Consider the following 22,885-nt stretch of genomic DNA (forward strand, 5'->3'; position numbering starts at 1 on the left):
GCCTTCTTCTTACCCTCCCCTGGCCTCTCTGAACACATGGATGGGCCTGGAGAAGCTGCCGATGGGGCCAGTGTTGAAACCCACTCACCCCAGCGCTGACTCTGCTGGGGAAGTAAGCCAGGAATGAATGGGAGTGCTGAGTGGCACAAGAACACACAGCCACCCATCAGTCCACTGCCTTTGTTTCAACAGGGCCGGAGCGCACATGGACGGTCAGAAAAAAGCAAGATGTCCACATGAACGAGGGCCTGAGGGTTTCGTTCTGCTCGAGTACCCGCTTGCTTTGAGATCATGCCACCTGCATATCACGGTTCTGCTTTGAGCGGCTTAGCGTGGTTCTTCGGGTACAAAAACAACAACACTTCATTCATTAGAATCAGTCAGTCAATAAATAAACATTTGGAGACGTTTGAGATCCCTGTGCAAGCATTTGAGGACAGCCAGGTTCTCCAGGCCTTCTGGTGTTGCTGAGATCTCCAGGGCATTTATTTTATAATGTACAAAATTCATGACTTATTGACTCCTAAAGTTTTGGCTCCCTCTGATAGGTTTGTTCCGTTTCTTTAGCCTAAAGTTGGCCTCCTTTGCTTGCATCATCTCCACTTCGGACCACATATTGATATGTTCCCATGACCAGCTACCAAACTATAGCTTGACCAGCTATAATGATAAACAGCTTATCAGTCAACTGTCCAATTACTTTTGTAATTGAAACACTCCTTATCACTTCAGAGGGAATGTGGGTGGGGCTAAACTCATGTAGGCTGAATAGGTGGTTGAGAAAAAAACTCAACCTTGGTCCTCCCGGCTTTAACTCAATAACTCAGTTAATCAGCTGATCAGTCGGACCAGGCATGTGGGTAGCAGGGAAACACTAAAAGGGCAGAGCCCTGCTTCCAACAACAGCATCACCCTCAAGAACTGAGTGAACATCTGCTTACTGCCTAAAATGTAAATCCACCCATTGACAGGTGCCATTGGAACCAGATAACCAGTGCTATTCTATTCACCTGCCTGTGATTTTACCGTTATGGCTTATTGGTGAAAACCGCTTGTGTCCACCAGGTGGTGCTGTTTCGCATGCTGTTTTACTCAGTGCAGGCTCTAAGTTCGCCAGTCTGCCTTCCATTGGCCACTGTGTGAGCTTCTCCTCAGTCTAGGGTCATGCGGGCTTGGTCTCTGCTGTAACTTCTCCTGCAGTTACTTGGTTTGACCCTAAAGAGAAAACTTGGGTAGACGATAAATCATTTATCTCTGTGAAGATTTACACCACAATGGATTCCAATGGCGACGTGATCAAACATGGTGAGTTTTAACTGAAGTTAACCTCTTAGAAGCTTTGATTGGTGGCCTTTGCCTTAATGTGATGTGAGATAAGTTACATTTTGAGAAAAATGTGCTTTTATTGCTAAAAAAAAGTCATTAAATTGAGGTTGGATGAACTCGAGGTTGGAGGTCTAATTTAGTGATCTGTCCTTCTGAGTTACCATAACAAGATATTTTTTATTTTACAGCTTAAATGAGACTGTATTGTTTGAATTATCTCTTTAATAGGCCACGTTATATCAAATTCAGCTGTGCTGATCCATGAGAAAGCTATACCCAGACTACTGGTGGTGGTGTTGTTTTTAAACTGGTATTAAAGTGAATTAAGAAAGGCCTAAAATGTCAAACCAAGATTTGACAAGGTTGCTTCAAAGAGGCCTCAGTTTATCAGGGTGGTACCATGGACAGTTCCAGGGGGGGCATGTCCGTCTTGGACCTAATGTATATCCGATTTTAAGATTGTTCATCATCGCGGATTACAGTGAATGGAACACAGTCAGCCTCACTTTAAAGAGAGCCGCTGCCGAAGCATGGTGCATGCTGTTGTTTTCTTCTATGTATGATTAACTCTGTTTTTTTTGTGGTTGAAAACGTTGGTTAACTCAAGTCACGTCCAGAACGGCCCTACGCCCAGTATTCCGTTGGGAGCTTGACTCCAGAGTTGGCCCGGGGGGACATTCCAGCTAGCAAGCAGGCGGAGCGGGTAGCATAACACATAATCCACTCTATCACTGACTGCTCTCCTCTCAGTCCCCTAGTGGGACGGTGCCTCAAATCATAGGCTCACCTGTGTGATTATACTGATGGGCATTTTGTGACACAGTAGGAATAATTATAGGCCCCTGACCAACACGTTATTATGTGGAATGTAACACTGAGTTGCTCAGTTTTGGTAAAAGGGCCCTAGCCCACACTTCTCTTCCTGTTTTGCCCATATCCAACATTGTTTTTTCCCCAAATCAAGGCTTATCCTGCTTGCTGGAGTAACTGTCTCTACTGTCTGGAGAAGAAGGTTTTCTACTAGATTTTGAAGGAGCATTGCTGAGAGCAAGAGCAAGTCAGGATTTTGGTTGATCACCACCCCACCTCATCATTCCCACCTCCCCAAATTATCCCAAAAGTATTGGATGGAGCTCCAACCATCATTCCAGAAAACACAGTTCTTCCACTGCTCCACAGCTCAATGCCGGGGGGCTTTATACCCCCCTCTAGCACACGCCTCGCATTAGGCAGCATGGTGCCAATAGGTTGATGTTGATCTGCTCCAGAGAGTCCTATTCTAATGGCAGTACTTCTCTACACGGAATGGCCAAGGTGTGCTGTGTGTGTATGTGCACATCTGTGTCGGCAATGGGTGCAAATTAAAGTAGCTGAATGCATTCATTAGAAAGGGTGTCCACAAACTTTGTACACATACAGTGTATCTGTTGATGCTGATGCATAAATATAATATTGGGACTAAATCCGCCTAAATCAGCATGATCAAACATCTTACAAGTGCAAATGAGCTCTGTTCTGATTGGCTGGCCCAGTCATGAAAATATATAAAAAGGTCCAGGCTGGAACTCTCCTTATAACTTCAGAGTAAATGGGCGGGGCTAAACTGCTGGCTGCATAGGTGGCTGTATCTGAAAGCCATAGTTTTTGTGACATCACAAAAGTAAAGAAGTCAAATCAGCTGGTTTCCATATATTGTGTATCTTTCCATCTATACATATTGATATACTGTGTATATATATATATATATATATATATATATATATATATATATATATATACACACACACACACATATATATGTGTGTGTGTGTGTGTGTGTATCTTTGCATTCATACATTTATCAAACTCTTTCATTTCAATTAAGAGCATTCTGTACATTCAGTTTTCCATGATGTGAGCCATTTAAAGGGATACTTCAGCATTTTCCAACCTAATGTTTATCTGTAGCATCTGTCTGATTACCACGAGCAGTCATTTCTGTGCACCCATAACTCAGAAGTCACACACTGAAAATGAAAGTCCATGGGCAGACGCTCCTGCAGCTGCCCACTGGCTTCTGTTATACGTGTATTACAGGTCAACAGGTTTGAAATTTTATAGTTAAGCAGATGCAAATGTATAACATATACTACAGATGAAAATGCTGGGCTGTTCCTTTAAGATGATTTGAGAGCGTGATAATGAGCAGTCTGCAGTGCTGATCATTGACACGTCAGCTGTTTGTTTAGTAAACACTTGTTATTTGTTATTAACAAAAAATAAAATATGGGTGATTATGTATTGCATTCATTATGAAATGTGCAAAAAATAAAATGAGGCAAAGGTGTACAAAGGTTATGGCACATTTCATATGGTAAATGTGTATAGAATACTAATTAGAATTTCCAGCAACCACTTAGCAAAACCATAGCAACCATGTAGCAACACCATAACAACCACCTGGAAAACCATAGAAACCACCAAACAACACCACAGCAATCACTTAGCAACATCATATGAACCATCTAGCATCACCATATGCTAATTTGTTCACTTATTTCACTTCCTTTTGGTGACAACCAGGGTGTCTAAACTTTTGCACATGACTGTATACCTAATATACCTCTAGCACAGCAAACTGAACAGAGTTAATTAACAGCCACTGTATTCAACCGGTTTCTCCAGCCCTCATTTAAAGAAATACCCCAGTGTAGATCATATGCCCATTGGCCTCTTTTATTAATAAACACTGTATGGACAAAAGTATTGGGACACTATTGCTTATTTATCATTTCTTCCGAAATCAAGGATGTTAAAAGAGAGTACTAGTAGAGACTACTAGACTACTAGACTAGAGTACTGATGTGAGGATTTGATTGCATTCAACAACTTGAGCGTTAGGGATCCATTAAGTATTGGATGGAACGTAAATGACCATACACTACAGACTGCATCTGCTGCAGGTACAGATTAGGTTGAAAAATGCCAGCGTTTCTTTAATAATCCAGTGTCCTCACTTGACCCCAGTTTTACTGCCACTGCTAACCTCAGGCTGTTGCCGATGTCCCTCATTTGACCTTTAATTTGTCTTTGAGGTCACTTAAAGCCTTCAGACATTTTCATACACATAAATGTCCAAAAGTATTCAGAAAGCCCTTCAGGTTAGCAGGGGGGTTAAGTGGGTAGAGGGCCTCCCATTATTAGAGCTGTGGAGGTGTGGAACTGCCTTCTCTGGAGTGATGGAGCTCCACTCAAAACCTTTTGGGATGAGTTGGGGTGCAAGAACTATTCATCCAATATCAGTACCTGACCTCACTCACACTCTTGATGCTAAATGCAATCAAATCCACACAGCAATGTTTTAAAATAGAGTCAAGCCTTCCCAGAAGAGTCGAGGCTGTCACTTCAGCCACAGGGAGGACAAAACTCCCTATGCTGTGCTGTGTGTTGCTAGGTCGCTGCTGTAGCATCCCAGGTGGTTGCTATGGTGTTGCTTCACCATGGTTGCTATTGCAGCATCCCATGTGGTTGCTTTAGTGTTGATAAGTGGTTTGCTATGGCGTCACATATAGATTGCTAGGTGGTTGCTGTGATCTTGCTAGGTGTTGATAAATCAACTGTTTATTTTGGTCAGGTTTCCCAATAGCATCTAAAGTGATGATCATCTTTAAGGGTAGAGAGAGAGAGAGAGAGAGAGAGAGAGAGAGAGAGAGAGAGAGAGAGAGAGAGAGAGAGAGAGAGAGAGAGAGAGAGAGAGAGAGAGAGAGAGAGAGAGAGAGAGATTGTTCAGGGGGATGCTCGCTCTACCACTGAGGAATCACCAATGTGCTGAGATGCTTTTGGGAGACGGTAAGTCAGGAATCCTTCAGCAGCACCAAACTATGTGTTACCATCTCAGACCACTAGATGTCGCTAATGCTTCAAAAAGCAACACGTACAATTTTACTATTATATATTTTTTTGTTACTATAAAAAAGGCAAATTCGTGTTTTTTAAGGCCGTATATTTAATTACACCTTTATTAACATTTCTCCATAAAAATGCTTTAAAATAAAAATCACAGTCTGTCGTTAGAGCAGAGAAATGTAGGCGCGAGCTGCAATACTTCACAGTCAGCCGTGAGTTCACTGCGATAGAGATCTAACTAAAGATGGTCTGGCCCGCTTTGTAATCCAAGGAGTGAACTTTGGATGGTCCACGCCCAAGGAAAAGATACGAACACAAACTTCCCTCAGGCAAACAGAGCAGGGTAGTTGTTCTCGGAGCTTTTGCTCGGGAAAAGGCGCCGAGATGCAGTGCATACGACAGCAGGCGAGCCGGAGCAAGTCTGAGGAATTACTGCATCAGGCCCAAAGCAAGAAGGTGGCAAGTCTGAACTCGAAGCTGCTGGGTAGGAGCGAATCGTTTTTGCACCGTGTTGTCTTTCGTTTCGATTAGTGGATAACAGTTTTCAGGCTTTATATTCGTCAGTTTCGTTTTTGAGTTCCGTGGTCCACCTTAAATGGGGCAGCGGTTTCGCTCTGGCACCTGAGCAGTAATTGGACCATATGGCTGCCCAGCAGCTGCGATATTTAAGGTGGAACGGTAACTATGAATGAAAGCTGGCGAGGACTGAAGCACTCAGCTGTAAGTGACTTGTGCATACCTTGAGCAGCTTTCTCTGAATTATATCTAGATAAATATATTTGGATATAGGCAAATGTTTTAATATTTAAATATAGAATAAAATAATCACCTATATAGCAATTTTACAAATGCAGTAATATTAAAATAATAATAATAATAATAAAAATGAAAATGTAATGATGTAGCATGATGTTGCAAGTACCTGCCCAGGTGAAGTGGGTGGAGGAGCCTCCAATATATATATTATACAATATATATATTTCACATATTTTAAAGGCTAGCCATGCAGGTTTGGTGCCATCATAATATTCAGACTGGTAAATATGAAAATTAATGATGTAGCATGATGTTGCAAGTACCTGCCCAGGTGAAGTGGGTGGAGGAGCCTCCGATCGTAGTGACGTTAAGATGACTAAGTTACTACAAGGAGATCGAAATTCACAAAGTCCAAAAATTCCTCCAGTATCAGTGTAGGAACTGAAATTTCACACAATTTAGGGGTAAAAATCCAGTAATTTCAAAAGTAGGTGTGTGCAGAGCTTAGCCCCCATCCCCTCCCTGCGGCTAACTACAGCAGCTGTACCGCATGACAGTGGCTTGGACACTGCTGGTGCCAGGACAGATGACAGATAACTGGGGTTTAGATATGACTGTCTAGGAAATTCTGAAAGGCGTTCTGAAAGGTCTTACCATAATTGGAGCCAACGCTTTCAGTTAGTGACATTTCCTTCCACCCTCAGCTGTGAGTGGCATTATTGAAAAGAGCAGGCGGTTACAACCCACAGCAACTCCACAGCCACCAAGTTTCAGACCACGTAAAGTTACAGAGCGGGAACAGGGCCGAGTGCTGAGCTCAGAGCATAGTGCAGAAAAGCCTCCAACGCTCTGCTGCTGACTGAGAGCAAAGGGGGACCGGCTCCATATTAATGCCTATAGGTTTAGAATGGGGTGTCATAAAAAAAAGCTCCTGTCGGTGTAATGTGTAGGTGTCCCAATACTTTTGTTTATATATGTCTCTTGTTTCCTCCTCCCTGGCCCTAGGCATGGAGGATGATCCGGATCTTCAGTTTTTGCTGAGTGGCACTGAGCTGGTGAAAGTGCGCTCTGGCTCCTGGAAGAAGACGCGCTTCTATAAGCTGCAGGAGGACTGTAAGACCATGTGGCACGAGTCCAAGAAGACCCTGCGCTCCAAGCAAACCTGTGAGTTTGTCAAACATGTGACTGTGTGCACACACTGAGCTTACAGTTTCTTACCTTACACACACACACACACACACACTCATATATATAAGATCTATACTAAACATCTCCACAGCTCTCCTCATGGAGTCTAGTATTATTTAGCATTCTCCTCAGATCAACACCTGGTTTGGAGGTAAATCAGGGCTTAATGATGGTAAATCAGGTGAGCTGCTGTTGCTGCTGATGGAGTTGAACACATCCTCCACGCTGTGCTGGCTGGACAGGGGGGCATCCAGAAGAAACCTGGAGGAACCGAGCTCTGTTCTTCAGACTAGCTCACCGACAAGATCTCACTACTTTCTTCAGAATGAGAAGCTCTTATTCCTCTTTATGTTCACCTGCATCTGTTAATTGAGCTGTGGATGGTGCTCCATCCAGTACTTTTAGAATGAATTGCGGAGAGTTAGGGATAAGGTTGGGTCGTGATCATGAACATCCTGACCTCACTGATGCTCTTGTCACTGAATGCAATCAAAATCTGCTAGCAAAATCTAGCAGAAAGCAAGCAGGTCAAGTAGAAGCAGTTACTTAATATTTTTTAAACATCCTTGATTTTGGAAGAAACAATGAATGAACAGGTGTCCCAATACTTTTGTCCTTTTTACTGCTCCCAAAGTTGCTTGGTTTTAAAATTGTGTTTTATGAGCAAAGCGTTTATGAGCTTCCCGCCTGCCAAGACTGGCATGATTAGATTAGATTGGATGCTTGTTGGATTAGATTCTGACGTGGGCGTTAACCTCATTATATGTGTTGATTTATGCTTTTACTCAACTTTTTCACCTAATCTCATGCTCACATGCTTCGTATTAGATGCTGGGCGTCAAGCAGGAAAGTATGATAGTTGCCATAGAGATGTCATTTTCTCGCTCCAATGGGTGATAATCCTGCGAGACAGGCTGACAAATGACTCGATGCAGGTGACGACAGCTGTTTGAAAAAATCATCATTTCCTTTTGTATCAAATATTTACGAAGTGACCAGATCCATGCTGAAAATCTCAGACTGGGTAAACACACACAACACCAGCGCGAAAATTACTTACTTTATCAGCTTCGATCAAAGTTCACCGTCATCATGTTGGCAGGGCTGCTGGATCACCATCTGTTTCTGTAACTGCACCAGTTCACTGTTTACAGTCATATGGAGAATACATGGTACGAAGTAAGCTGTGCGAGTTCCCCCCGGAAGCCTTAAGCTATTAACTGTTAGCAGGTAAAGTTCAGAGCTGTGTCCGAAACCGTGCCCTATTCACTGACCCCTACATGTGAAAATCCAGGTCACTACATAGGGCACTATTAAAGGAACAAAATTCGACAAGGGAGTAAGGGAGATTTTGGACACGTCGTCCTGTGCGACAGTCTGAATAAAGGAATCCTCCAAATAAAAACACAATGAATTATGGGTATGGATTATACATTATTTGTACAATATATATTACAGTGCACTGAGAATTCAGCACCCAAGCCCTGCTCATGTGAACTCCCCCATTACTAGCAATGCCTTCAACACATGTCAAGCTCATGTCTCTTTTTCCTTTTCGAACTGCCGCTGATGCAGCATCGCTAGGTAGCCAGCGCGCCCGGAGGAAAGCACGGCTCTCCAGCTCCGAGACAACAGCTAACACTAGGAGTGATGTGGGGAGAAGCCCGACCCAAACAGTCCATTGGATCATGCAGATTCCCAGCACTACGTTTTTCAACACCCCTGCAAAATGGCCAAGTAGTGCACTATATAGTGAATAGGGCACAGTTTTGGGCAGAGCTTAGATTTGCACTGTATTATGGGAATTGTAGTAGATTTATAAGTGTAACACAAAGGTAGTTTTGTTGTCAAATGAACAGTAACCCCAAACTTTATATTTTCCATCTCCACCTATCAATAATTCTGTCTTTGGTGGTCGGCACTGTGGTTTAGAAGGTAGTGGGTAGCTGATATTAGCTAAAGGTAGCTACTCTCGCTGGTATTAGCAAAACGCTACCTTGTCTAACTGATATTAGTTTAATGGTAACTAGCTGATTTTGTTAGCTAGATGCTAACTAGTCTAACTGATTTTATTTTGATGGTAACCTGCTGAAGTTAACTACACTAGCTGGTGTTAGCTAGATGTTAAGTACTCTAGCTGGTGTTAGTTAGATGCTAGTTAGAAGTTAACGACTCTAGTAGATGTTAGTTGTTCCCAGAACAGTGAAAATTAATTTCCCTGCCAAACTAGGTAACACACCGGCACAGCGTCCACTGAGGAGAAAAGACTAGCACTAGCTTATTTGCTCGTCTGAAGAGGCAGCTTCTGTTAGCTGTAACTCATGGCCATTTCTTAACAGCTTTTAAATGCATTCCTCTGTCTGTAAGTGCGTACATATCTGTATCAACATTGTCAGATATGCACATAAACAATATTAGATATCGGCATCAGCCTCCACTTCTCATATCAGTGCGCTAATTTGATAGTTTTCGCTGATATATAGCTATCAATAATTCAGTCTTTAATTCTTCTTCTCTTTTACCCAGTTTCTGTTGAGGATATTGAGGCGGTGCGGTCTGGCCGGCGGACGGAGGGTCTCAGGAAGTACACAGACGAGACTCTGGAGCTGCGGGCCTTCTCCATCCTCTTCAGAGGTCGCCGCAAAAACCTGGACCTGGTCGCCAGCTCAGATGAAGAGGCCAAGCACTGGGTATCTGGCCTGGAGAAAGTCATCTCCAATGTGGGCAGCCTCAACCAGCAGATGAAAACTGAACAGTATCCTCACGAAATTGCATCCATTAGTGTTTGTATCTTCTTGTGGGGCTTTATACTGTTATCTACTGTGTTTCGTTTTTGGAGCATTTTTATGAAATTATGTATTAAATGAGACTGGATTAGAATTAGCTCAAGTAGAGGTCTGTGTGCTACCATTATGGCCCGAGGGTCACAAGTTCGAATCCTGAGCTATGCTGCTTTGCCATCAGCAGCCAGAGTCTGAGAGAGCACAATTAGCAGATGGCACTCTCTCCACTTATCACTATTAGCGTCTGTTCGGTGGTGTGGTGGAGCTGGGGACCCGGCATTTTCCACAGAGAATGTCTGCTGCCTGACGGCTGTTCAAAAAGAGGTGCTGGCTGGCTTTGCATGTATCGGAGGAGGCATGTGTTAAGTCCTTACCCTCTGAGTATTTGAGAGCATACCTAGTGCTAGGGGAAGCTACGAAGGGTAGGTCAATTGGGAGTATCAAATTGGGAGAAAAAGGGAAACAATCGACAAACAAATGAATTCATTTTAACGTTTTAACCCTGTACGCTTTAGACTCATTATTTTTCAATTGTTAAGTTATTGTGGTTATTTCAAGACTATTATGGAAGTAATGTAACTCTGAAATTGTGTGAAATTGACGTCTTGGCCAGTCAGTGGGTCTTTAGAGGTTAATGCAGTTTGACTGTAAAAATTATATCAAATAGTCAATGCTACATTTAGGGAAAAAAACAACACAATATAATATGTGCAATATTATTAATGTAATTTTGGCCTTACATTAAAGCTTCAGCTGGATACTTAACTGCTTGCGGAAAGCTGATATAAACTGTGACAACAAGATGAGTCCACAAGAGCTGAAGAGTTTCCTGCACGACATCAATATAGACGTGGAGGACGAATATGTCAAGCTGCTGTTTGAGGTGACATCTCAATTAAATACACTGATCTCATTCAGATCCACTGAAAATGGAAATAATACTGGAGGCACAAAAAGTACTTTTTCTTTTGCAGCGTTAAAACCCATTTGAACTCCTTGAGTTTTGTTCCATGTTGATAATCAAAATATTTTTTCTAGATTTGACATATTCTAGCTAATGTTACCTAGAAGTGAACTACTCTAGCTGATGTCTCAACAGTGAAAATACATTTCCAGTAGAAGACAGTGAGGGAGTTCCCATCATCCAATGCAGCGATTAGCTCTACCTCTGTAGCTCATCTGAATTACATGACTGTCACTACGACCAGAAGACAGCTGGTTCGAACCTCAGTCATTCAATATGAATTTATTTATTTATTTTAATTTTGACGACTAAACCATCCACATTAACTTGCATCTCTAGTACAGCTTCCCACTGATGGCTACACTATATGGACAAAAGTATTGGGACGCCTGCTCATTCATTTTCTTCTTCTGAAATTCAAAAAGAGTTCATCCTGCTTTTGTTGGAGTAAGTGTCTCTACTGTCCAGAGAAGAACGCTATCTACTAGTTTATGGAGGAGCACTGCTGTGAGGATTTGATTGCATTCAGCAATCAGAGAGTGTTAGTGAGGTCAGGATGTTGGATGATCACCACCTTACCTCACCATCCCCTCCCATCACCATCCACAACTCCCCAACTCATAGCTAATAGCATTTATTAAAAGGGGTGTCCACAAATGTTTGGACATGTAGTGTATATGCCATCTCATAGGGTTGGGTGATATGGTAAAAATACTTTATTACGATATTTAAAGAATTTAAATATTTAAAAGATACATGTAATACATCAGTAGTGACAGAGTCTTAAAAACTCCTAATAAGATACTCTCCTGTACTGAGTACAGTGATTTCTACTCAACATCTGATGCCCTTCATCTAATTAAACCAGTCTAATTACACTGTTGTTAATGAAACCTGCGGTTCATCAATCCGTGTTTATTAAGCACTAACAGTATCATCGATATGCTTAGAAAAGCAGAATTTATCATGATATGATAAAATATCGTCATATTGCCCAGCCCTACCATCTCTACATCTCTACTATACCAGCTATCAGTAATTCAGTACACAGTGTACGCTTTCTCATGGTTGAATCTGCTGAGACCGCTCTTCCTCTCTATTTCCCTGCAGAAATGTGACCAGTCGAAATCTGGCTTTTTGGAGATTATGGAAATTAAGCACTTCTATGAGATCCTGACCCAGAGGGAAGAGATTGATGTGATTTACGGAGAGTACGCAAAAACAGATGGAGTGATGAGTGCTGCTAACCTGCTGGAGTTCCTGGTGAAGGAACAGAGAGAGCAGGTGGATCTGTCATATGCTGGTCGGCTCATCGAGAAATACGAAGTGGATGAAGCGGGTAAATCCAGGAATTTCATAAAAACCACCTTAGAAATCCTCACTGAAACACACAGTGCAAACAGACCCTGAGTGTTCCCGCCCTGCTCTGCTTGACTGGCTGCAGATGTGTGGCACTGTTGAATGAATGGGGCCATTCATCTCTTTTCCCCTAGTATGGTGTTTATTTAATGGTGCTTTATTGAGTATACAGTATTGACCGCATGCAGACAGTTTATATGATACATGAGTGATATATAGGTGCAAAACTGTTGCTTGAAAAATTTGTCCTTTGACTCAAAAGTAGGCAAATAAGACATTTGTGATGAATCATGAATGACTACACAAAATACTGTTATTAGTAAAAATTAATTATAATTGCTTTGGAGGCATTCTACACATACAGAATTTTGATTAATCGTGATTAACTGCATTATTTTGTGTAGTTATTTTGGATTTCTGAGCCATTTTGCACACTTTACACATACACTATATATATATGTATAATAGGGACTGACAGCAGTTGGTTCTTTTGTTTAAGAAGAAGGCCAGGCTAAGGCTTTGCATACATGGATTTGTTTGCCTTCACTTTCTCAGCCAAAGCAAAGCAGCTGATGACGAAGGATGGTTTTCTGATGTACCTGCGCCAGCCCGAGGGTCTGATCATGAACCCAGCCAATAAGAGTTTGTACCAGGACATGAAACAACCCTTAAACCACTACTTCATCTCCTCCTCTCATAACACCTACTTGCTGGAGGACCAGCTCAGAGGCCCTAGCAGCACTGAGGCCTACGTACGGTGTGTACTGGACAGACTGTTCTCTTACACACACACACATACACAAAGCTTGGACAGCACAGCTATAATTCAGGGTGTTTTTCTGCAGTTAGATCCTGAATCAGAATGTTTTAGGACATAGCAGTCACAACATCTTACATAAACCACCTTTGCTGGCATAACATAAGAATATTATGACCAACCCTGGTTTGGAACGAACAAGACCTGGGACATCACAGATGCCATGTGACAGGGTTTGCCGTATGTATAAATAAGCGAGCACACCAGTCAGTTGTAGCAGAGTGCAAAACGGTCGTCATGGGCAAAGGATGCGACTTGGCTGAGGTCCAAAAGGACATTATGATAGCCGTACCGGACGAAGGACAGGAAACTTTGTGAGGTTTTCTAGAGCTGCTGTAGTGAAGGTGTACTGTGAATGAACTTCTGGCACACTGAGAGCCTCCTTAACGGCATTACAGTAATGCCCCACAGGCCGTTGATGCCAGTGATGAATGACGACTTCAGGGAGAGGTACAGAGCAATCAACGCACCACTGTGAAGCAGTTAACCTCTATAACGAACACCTTCCGTCATTTAATACAGTCCATGCCATGACGTCTTGTTAGTGTCATCCCAACCAGGGGTGGTCTTGTATGTATGTGTGTGTGTGTACATATAAACACTATCACTGAACTGTACCGCCCTCCTGACAGAGCCCTGATGAAGAGCTGCCGTTGTGTGGAGCTGGACATCTGGGACGGTTCCGATGGGGAGCCAGTCATATACCACGGCTACACACTGACCTCCAAGATCCTCTTCAAAGATGTCATCAAAGCCATTAAGGAGTACGCCTTTAAGGTAGAAGCTGTACTTACTGCTGGTTCGGTCAGTGGTGTCCCATTAGATAATTCCAGACAATTTCTGCCTGATTAACCAGGCCTCACACACATGCATGGAGAAATGAAAGTCTTCTGTTAGGAACCAAGCCATCATTGAAAATAGTGTAGAGTACTGCAGTCCTTTGCTGACCCTTGCTGTTTCTTCTCAGACATCGGAGTATCCAGTGATCCTGTCCTTGGAGAACCACTGCAGTGTGGAGCAGCAGAAGCTGATGGCCCAGTACATGACCTCCATCCTGGGCAGTGCTCTGCTCACAAAACCCCTGGGAGAGAACATGCCTACGAAGTTCCCCTCTCCAGAGGTGAGTTACTGCCCACAGCACAAGTGCAGCAGGTGGTTTAACGGTGTAATTCATGGTGTATTTATGTAATTACATTTAAATAGTATAGCGAAATGACAATAATTCCTGAAAAGACTCCTATTGGTTAAAGAGACAGGCTGACCAAGTCTGACTAGTGAATGAAAACTCATAACCACCTATTATGCAAATAAGATAATTCTAGCTGATGGCTGTTTGATAGCCCCATTTGCATATATTCAAAGTGTTCCTTGAGGTTTTCTGCTAGCCAGAAGTGATGGGGGATGATCTTTTCTCAATAGCACACTTTGAGAGAACAAATGATTGATAGTGTACGCCAACTGCAGTGATCACCATGCCAGTGGTAGTAGTTTTTAATTATGATAAATGAACATTTGCATACAGTGATGAACCATGTTAATTAGATTATCTTGTCAGTCTTTTAAAAAAGATCTATACGCCTCGTCTTGGAGAGCAGGGGTTGGTGGTGAGCAGTGGTAGTGGCATTTCATTGCATGTTGGAGCAGGTGCTTTTTCTCCTGAATTCACTGTGGCATATGAGGAATGCATGCAGCTGGTGTCCACTTGAGATTTTAGATTTGAGCTTTTTACTCTTTAGCCTGTCTGAAGTAGCTCAGAGAAATCAGAGTGAAATCAGAGTGAAATCAGAGTGTCGGCCATTTTACTATACCTTTTAAATACCATACATGATTACATAATTACACAATCAATTACAGTTATGCAATCATTTCCAATCACTACCCTTGTTGCTTGTCCAAATGTTTGTGGACACCCCTTCTAATGAATGCATTCAGCTACTATGGAAGAATGAACGAATGCGCTAGTATCCCAATACTTTTGTCCATATAGTGTAATTGTTCAATTATTTAAATTACTTAAATTACTTAAATACTTTTCCAGAATTCCATCATGAATGAGTTCAATGCCTAAAAAATTACCTCACAGAAAGTTTGTACACAAGACAGTTAAAGATACACAGCTTGATGCCTCAGACACTGTATTCCAATTAGTACTGACAGAACGATTTTAGTTTTGGGCCTAAAAAAAAAAAGATTAATAAAAATAAATAATTAATTTAAAAAATGTATTTATTTATTTATTTTTACCCATTAATGGCAATGGGATACATGCCACATGGGTGGGTGCTGTAAGGCAAATTAGTAAAATAGTCCCCAAGGAAAGATTATTGTATTGAATATGCCATTAGTTTACTATTATAAACATATGAAATCACATAGTCATTTTGGATTGCAAATAAAACAGCTGTATTTGTTGACCTCTGCTAACCCTGGTTCCTGTCACTCCAAACCCCAATTCGAAAGGCCTTGTTTCTATCTGAGCCACAAAAGAATGCAGATATTGTGAAAAAAGGGTGGAATTCCCCCTTGACCCTCGTAGCGCCATACCTTTGTAAGCAACAGTGATAACTGTATGGTTCTAAAGGTTTCATTACAAGCTGGTGGTTGAGCTCATCCTGATAAATGACACATGGGCACTTCCCGGTGGGGTTGTTTTGCAGGGGGAAGGGTAATTGTAGCTGCCCTATTGTTTTGTTCCATTCACCTCAGTCAAGGTGTGCCTTCGGTTTTTGACCTACCTTAACAATGAAGTAGACAGCTGATCTTCTTTGTGGGACGACGGCTGTTTAAAACTCTTCAGTTTTCTATTTTTAAAGGAATCAGTCATATTGTGGGGTTTCCAGTTAGCATGTGTGACAGCACTATCACTACTTCTTCGAAGTTAGCCGCATTAGTTTGTTGGTGTAAATCATTGGTTCCCAACCCTGGACCTGGAAGGCCCCCTGTCTTTCACATTTTAGCCTGTTTACCCTGCTCCCACCACACCTGATCCAGCTCAACAACTTAACAAGCCCTCTTGAGTTGAAGGTGGTGCGTTAGAGCAGGAAACCATTCCAACGTGCAGGGCAGAGGGTCCTCCAGGACCAGGTTTGGGTTCTGTGCTGATCATCATGTTTCTCTCAGGAGCTGAAGGGCCGGTTTCTGATCAAAGGGAAACGCATGAACAAACTGGAGGCCTTGTTCTCGGACCACGCGGCTGGAGAAGAGGAAGAGACGGTGACAGAGGAAGAGGACTGTCGCAATGACGAGGAGGAGGGTGAAAAAGACACGTCTAAGGTATAAACTCAAATTATTAAGTAATTTCATTCAGTGCACAAATGTGTGTCATGGTTTCTCTGGCTTAGCCCCGCCTCCTTTGGTGTCTCACTTTCTTCATTTTTCCCAAGCTCCTCCCATTACCTGTTATAGCCAATCTTGTTTCCACTGCCATATTAGTGTAAATGTAGCAGTTAATCAGTTTCATAGGCCCCATAATAGAGCCCTTTGTAACGGCAAAAGCAGATGTTTCATCAAATTGTGTAATTGGCCGATTCTCAACATCTAGCTAGATGGCTGGTGTAGTGCACTGCCTTTCCCACAACAGACTAGGGTTTGATCCCCAGCCAGGCAAGCACACCACACTACACCAGTAAGAGTCCCTGGGCAAGACTCCTAACACTACATTCCCCTACCTGTGTGATATTCAAATGTAAGAGCATGCAAATGTCTCCCTGTATCACACACTGCGCTACCAAAACTGAAAGGGTGAGGTTTAGCATGTGCTTCCATTGAGTCACGTGAAGCGCCACCACATCACATACTATTAGTGCACTAATTAAAATCTATTCTGCTGAGATTGTCACTGTTTTGCAAAACCTTTAGTTAGAAGTGTTCATTTCGGACTGTGTGTGGCCTCAGAAACCGAAGAAGCTGAAGCTGGCTAAAGAGCTCTCGGACATCGTCATCTACTGCAAGAGTGTCGGGTTCCATGGATTTGAACACGCGCGGGACAGCCAGGCCTTTTACGAGATGTCCTCCTTTAAAGAAGGAGACGCGGTGAAGCTTGCGGAGAAGTCTGGTAAGGCAGAAAAATGATTGGTTACTGTGTCATTCAGGTGTAGAGATGCAGCTTCAGCTTCATAACTGATCTACTGGTTTGCAGCAAATGAGTACATTCTTCATAATGTGGACAAGCTGAGCAGAGTTTACCCATCAGCATTCAGGACAGAGTCCTCCAACTTTGACCCGGTGCCTCTGTGGAACGCAGGCTGCCAGATAGGTGAGATTCACATGCTATTACCATAATAATAATAATAATATTAATAATAATAAAAGAATCATAAGAAGAAGAATGAGGGTGATTTTTCAGTGCCTAATCTTTGGAATCATATAATTGAAGTCTGGAATTTAACGCAGCCTGGAATACGGCTTATTTGCATTTTGCATGCGTCTCACGTCTGGATCCTATGTGGATATACTTTGGACGGAATCACATTCCATTTACAGTTGTGCTGAAGGTGGTCAGGATCTGTCTCAGACCATCTCTGAATATGGTTATTATAACCACAGTGTGTGTGAGACCACAGTGTGTTTGGATGTGTTTACACCTGACTTCAAGTGAAATGCAAACTTGACCCAATTACCCAAAAATGCATGCTATATATATATATATATATATATATATATATATATATATATATATATATATATATATATGCAGTGGCTTTATATATATATATATATATATATATATATATATATATATATATATATATATATATATATATACATATATATATATATATAAACCCTGTTAAAGCCTGAACTCTCAAATAATTGCCAAAACAATTTGAATTCTTTGGATTAATAATTAAATATCACTTTGCAAATATGACTTTTATTTTGTATCATATTTGATACATCCGGTATCAAAGGTTTACTAAGTAATTTTTCTGGTTCTGCTAATCCACCAGTCAGAAATCATTGTTTTAAAGTATCTTATTTTATTTTACTTTATTACGTAATGTATTTTTATATTAAAGTGTTGACATAAGTTATGACAGTGAGTTACACTGGTGTAACTGCAGTTTTATCACATGACTGCTTGATGTCATCATAACTATTAATGTGAATCTCTATTCCTCCTCCAGTGGCCCTCAACTTCCAGACACCATGCAAAGAGATGGACCTGAACCGGGGCCTGTTTGGCCAGAATGGACTGTGTGGCTACGTCCTGAAGCCAGCCTACCTCAGAGACCGAGCGTCAGAGTTCGACCCCATCACTCTGACCAGAGGGCCGTGGCTCAAGCACAAGGAGTTACATGTGATGGTGAGTAACTTCCTCTAGCTTAATGGTGTAATTTAGCTCAGAAATCTCATTTACATGATTTTCTCCTTACCCCAAATATATGGTGTTTTGGGGTCTACTACGGTTAATAAGGGCCACAGCTATGGGACCACCAGAAGGAGGTGGGGTGATGTCCAGGGTGGGTGGGGTCTGCTATGATCTTGCCAGTGCACTTCATGACACTCTGGTATATACAGTACATCTTTAGGTGTTTACTTTTAGTGTACACCCAGTGAGCTGCTCTGCTGCCCTGATAATGTGCTGAGACTCTTTGGCACCTTGCAGTTGGTCATTTTAGGAGGCCTTTTCAATCTGAGGTTGGACTAGTAGCAGCAATTTGCCTTTTTAGCTTGTTTGACAAGATCATGCACCAGAGAAACTGCAATGCATACAGTGGCAGGAGTCTAATACAGTGCCAGTGGACATCGGCCGTCCGAGTCTGAATAAAATACATGTGTATTTATTAATAAATACATGCATATTTATCCACATCAGTTCATTCATATAGTCCCTATTGTATCCATCACAGATTGTGCCTTTGTTGCTGTATGCAGTTGCCCTATTGCAACAACTGGATCTTTTTATGTACCTAGATTGCCATTGTTTCCATATGGCAACACCATGCAGTAGCAGGTTCAGTATTAATTATTGTTAAAGTAACAGCATTTTATTATATTTAATGTGAGGACCGGACTTTTGGATTTTCATTGTTATTTTCAGGTGATCTCAGCCCAGCAGTTACCCAAAGTGAGCCAGAAAGCATTTTCTATTGTGGATCCTTTGGTGCGAGTGGAGATCCATGGAGTGCCCGCAGATAAAGCCCAGAAGGAAACACGACACATTCAGAACAATGGTACTGTATATTTGTCTTAAAAAATATATATCTATAATTTATGTTACAGTAAAAAAACATGATTTAATTAATTTATTATTTGTGAATTTATTTAAAGTGTATAAAAAGCTTAAATTTAGTTTATATGTATCTAATATTTCCCAGGTTAATGTGAGAATATTATTATGTAATATTAATGTGAGAAGTTTATTATAGTTATTATTATAACTGGTTTGGTATATTTTTGGTATTTTGTGGTATATATAAAATATCTTTAAAAAGAAAGTTTTTAATATACTAACATTATTGCAAAGTATTAGATGTACTGACTATATTTAAGATTGGGGTGTAAAAGTATTAGATATAATAATTAATAAAATGCATCTTTCATTCTGTGAAAATAATTCCACAAAACAAGTTCCTCTGGGAAACGGCGCACAGATGGTTTGGTTAGAAGTTAAAACATTGCTACGTCTTGCTCAGCAATGCCAAATATATTTGCAGTGTCATCAGAAATAGTTTGCATGCGACCTACAGTAGTTTCAGATGATGTGAAAAGCGAGAAGTAAAGACAGAGAACAGAAACAGGCCTAGTACTGTTCTCAGAGGATCCCCGCGAGGAGTGATTTTAATGTACAAAAGGAGTGGCCTATTAATCATATTCATAACCTATTTGAGAAATCAGTTACAAAAGGTGACATAGAATGCATTTATTAAGTATTTAAATAAAAAAATGTTGACTTAACTGAAGAATAACAAACTATACACACCCATTTAAGCCATCAGAGGTTTAAAACATGAAAAATCTGAAAAGGACAAGTGTCCATTTGGCTGTTTCTTCAAAGAGAGACCAATTGAAAAACTTAAAAGCTGCATTATCATCACTCACATTGCCAGCTAATCATGCTAAATACATAAATTCATACAGTTTAATCAAATGATTATTTAATCAGGTGTAATTAACTTCTCTAATATGCAGCAGTCTTCTAAAATCAGGCCTTGTTTCCAGTTGTACTGCTGAGGTATTGGTTCAGCGCTTGTGAGGAAGTGCTTCTGAAAGCTTCAGGTGTCTCTGTTTAACAGGCCTTTCTACTTGGAGACTATAACCGTGGTATAAACATCTGAAATCCTGTGCTCGGGGCCATTTTGGCTCGAGAACAACACTGGAGGTTTCTCAGTGTGAATGGACTGATTAAAGAGAAGGGCAAAAGCCATGAAATAACACACTCACACACTCCTTGTCTTTACCAAAGGCTTCAATCCCATGTGGAACGAGAATTTCCAGTTCGACCTGTACGTGCCCGATCTGGCGCTGGTCCGCTTTGTCGTGGAGGACTATGACACCGTATCCCACAACGATTTCATCGGCCAATGCACGGTCCCATTCTCCAGCCTGCAGAACGGTCAGTGTTCGCTCGCCTTCTTCCCCCTTCATTCCTGACTGATGCGTTCTGCATAGTTTACAGTCATCTGGAATACATCAGTGTACAGATGCAGGGTTATGACTTTAGGGTCAGGGGTGTGGGTCGCAACATAGAATAATACATATATAATACATATGGAAGTAGCATGATACGTGTATTTACCTAAGCTGGAGTCCTCACTGAAGCTACACAATAGCTGAAATAACACACATACAGTAAAAGTGAGCTTGCCAAAACACATGGAGCATGCTGAGAGATGAGGTGTGGCCTCTGCTTCAGCATTAAATGGCCCACATCACAAAACTGAACATTATTTAATATTAAAAATTATTCACTCTCCAGATTGCCATTTAAAAGGTACCAACTGGGCTGGGGAAAACGTAATTTTGGGACCTCTGATCTTTGTTGATTTCATCTGCAGGATACCGGCACGTGCCGCTGTTCAACAAGGACGGGGACCTGCTTTCCTCCGCTGGATTGTTCGTTCACGTCATGGCTGTAGATGCTGAGTAAGCAAGCCATGAGAGCGTTTCTGAAGAGGTCTCTGTATGCTTCCGGGTCCCAATCCAGTCTCAATTTTCGTTCTACAGACACTTAAAGAGGGGTACTAAGAATGCTGATAACAAGGGCCAACCGCATTAGAGCTGGAACAGGACCAAAACATAGACGGTTGGTAATTGTGAGGGGGGGGGGGTCTTCTGGACTGTAACTGTGCATCATACTGTTTATTAACATTTCAGGGTATCAAGCCCCCTTCACCACATCACTCACAAATCTAACAGCTGTGTTAGTAAGACTGGTGTAACAGTCTGTAGTAGACCTCAATGCACCCCTAAAACCATAAAGACTATAGAGAGACTACACCTGCAGACTAATAAAGACTTCCAAGATGTACAACTAAGGGAAAGCAGATGACCGTCTGACGTAGGGACTTTATTATATAGCTGAACATGCTTTAGGCCTTCCCCCCCCAAATTGTGAATTTTGACCTCAATGTTTCTCCCAAAGGTTGTTACCATAACTTCTGAGTACTGAAATTCTCTCCTATATTATTAAATCCCTCTTGGTGGCTCTAAGAGAGCAGTTTTTAAGCAGATCAGCAAGTCCCAATTAAGCCTCACCCAAAAAAAACTAAACGAGTTACCCATATTCCACTCTGTATAAATCCAGAACAGTTAATGTCTTGCAAATTTCCATTCATAGATCCATTAATAACGGACCACAGCTGTGATGTAAATAATTTTTTTAATATCAGCTGTTTTTTGGAGCCAGTGTTTGACAACTGCTGTTCAGTCATGTTTATTTGGATGCAGATATTTGCCCGACTGCCTAGTAGGCCGGCAAAGAAGATGCAATTTCTCAATTATGCAAGGACTGCCTCTTCTTTGCCTAGAAGACATACTGTGGCTTTAAAGTGTGTGTCAAAGTCCTTAGCAATAGCATGTTGACTCAACATCACTACTGTGACATTAACAGCATGCTGCCGCTGGCCTCGCCCAGCATCACTACCACAGTGACTGCTGGCCTCGCCCAGCATCACTACCACGCCAGCTGATGTCCTCACCTCACGATCTCTACTGCGGCATTAGTCACAAGCCATGCTCATGTGCTCATGTTGTAATGTTTCTGCATGGCTTTTGTTTTAAGTGATAAGTTGAATTTGTTGAATGCTGAAAAATAATATTGCTTTATTAAAAAAAAAATACAATACTTTAATTATTTAGTAAAAATGAAAATGTTAGAGGCCCCAGAGTTTTTAAAGAAAATACATCAGAACTGAGCAAATGAAAAAGGCAGCTGCTTTCAAGACCACAAACTGACACGGATAAAAACAAAAAAAAACGTGTTATCTTGCTGGGACAAGATGTAAACAACCCCCTCTGTCAACTGGATGGAATGCGGGGAAGCTCAGGGCTCATTGCCTAGACAGAGCTATTTCAAAATGAAAGGGCCAGACTCGTGCAGAAGTCTCATAAAAAAGACAGTTATATTAGGACGGTTTTCACAGCCAGCTCGCATTCATAACGCTTCGTAATCACAGCCAGATGTTTCCTGCAGGATTATCGTGGATAAGGAAGAACGCCATTGTGCTCCTGAACAAGTGGTCCGGAAATGCTTCTAGTATTCTCCACAGAATGCTCCAGTTTCTCTCCCCTGACGCCTCCTGGTGGTGCTTCAGGGGTCCGAACACCAAGACACTTGTGGGAAAAGACATGCATTAGAACACA

General features: G+C 41.6%; 1 protein-coding gene across 3 annotated transcripts; it reads left to right on the forward strand.

Moving 5' to 3' along the window:
- Nucleotides 1-1,225: 1,225 nt before the first annotated feature.
- On the forward strand, nucleotides 1,226-22,325 carry plcd1b (phospholipase C, delta 1b). Of its 3 annotated transcripts, none has more exons than XM_072668865.1 (15): nucleotides 1,226-1,305; nucleotides 6,973-7,131; nucleotides 9,682-9,910; nucleotides 10,692-10,821; nucleotides 12,013-12,241; nucleotides 12,817-13,018; nucleotides 13,711-13,855; nucleotides 14,046-14,198; nucleotides 16,199-16,351; nucleotides 16,973-17,132; nucleotides 17,217-17,333; nucleotides 18,205-18,383; nucleotides 19,122-19,254; nucleotides 20,487-20,636; nucleotides 21,079-22,325. In XM_072668865.1, exons 1-15 carry the CDS (start codon nucleotides 1,275-1,277, stop codon nucleotides 21,168-21,170), a joined length of 2,262 nt encoding a protein of 753 aa, XP_072524966.1. In that variant the 5' UTR covers nucleotides 1,226-1,274; the 3' UTR covers nucleotides 21,171-22,325. The 3 variants fall into 3 exon arrangements, with proteins under 3 accessions (XP_072524966.1, XP_072524965.1, XP_072524967.1); XM_072668864.1 differs by lacking the exon at nucleotides 1,226-1,305 and adding an exon at nucleotides 5,472-5,695; XM_072668866.1 differs by lacking the exon at nucleotides 1,226-1,305 and adding an exon at nucleotides 5,844-5,931.
- The last annotated feature ends 560 nt before the right edge of the window (nucleotides 22,326-22,885 follow it).

The sequence above is a fragment of the Salminus brasiliensis genome, chromosome 23 (assembly GCF_030463535.1).
Source record: "Salminus brasiliensis chromosome 23, fSalBra1.hap2, whole genome shotgun sequence".
Taxonomy (NCBI): domain Eukaryota; kingdom Metazoa; phylum Chordata; class Actinopteri; order Characiformes; family Bryconidae; genus Salminus; species Salminus brasiliensis.

Excerpts from the sequence above, each read along its gene's own strand:
- plcd1b (XM_072668864.1), top strand. The coding sequence starts at position 5,596 with ATGCAGTGCATACGACAGCAGGCGAGCCGGAGCAAGTCTGAGGAATTA. Across the intron at positions 9,911-10,691 it reads CAGCAGATGAAAACTGAACA|CTGGATACTTAACTGCTTGC; the intron begins GTATCCTCACGA and ends TTAAAGCTTCAG. Across the intron at positions 17,133-17,216 it reads GAAGCTTGCGGAGAAGTCTG|CAAATGAGTACATTCTTCAT; the intron begins GTAAGGCAGAAA and ends ACTGGTTTGCAG.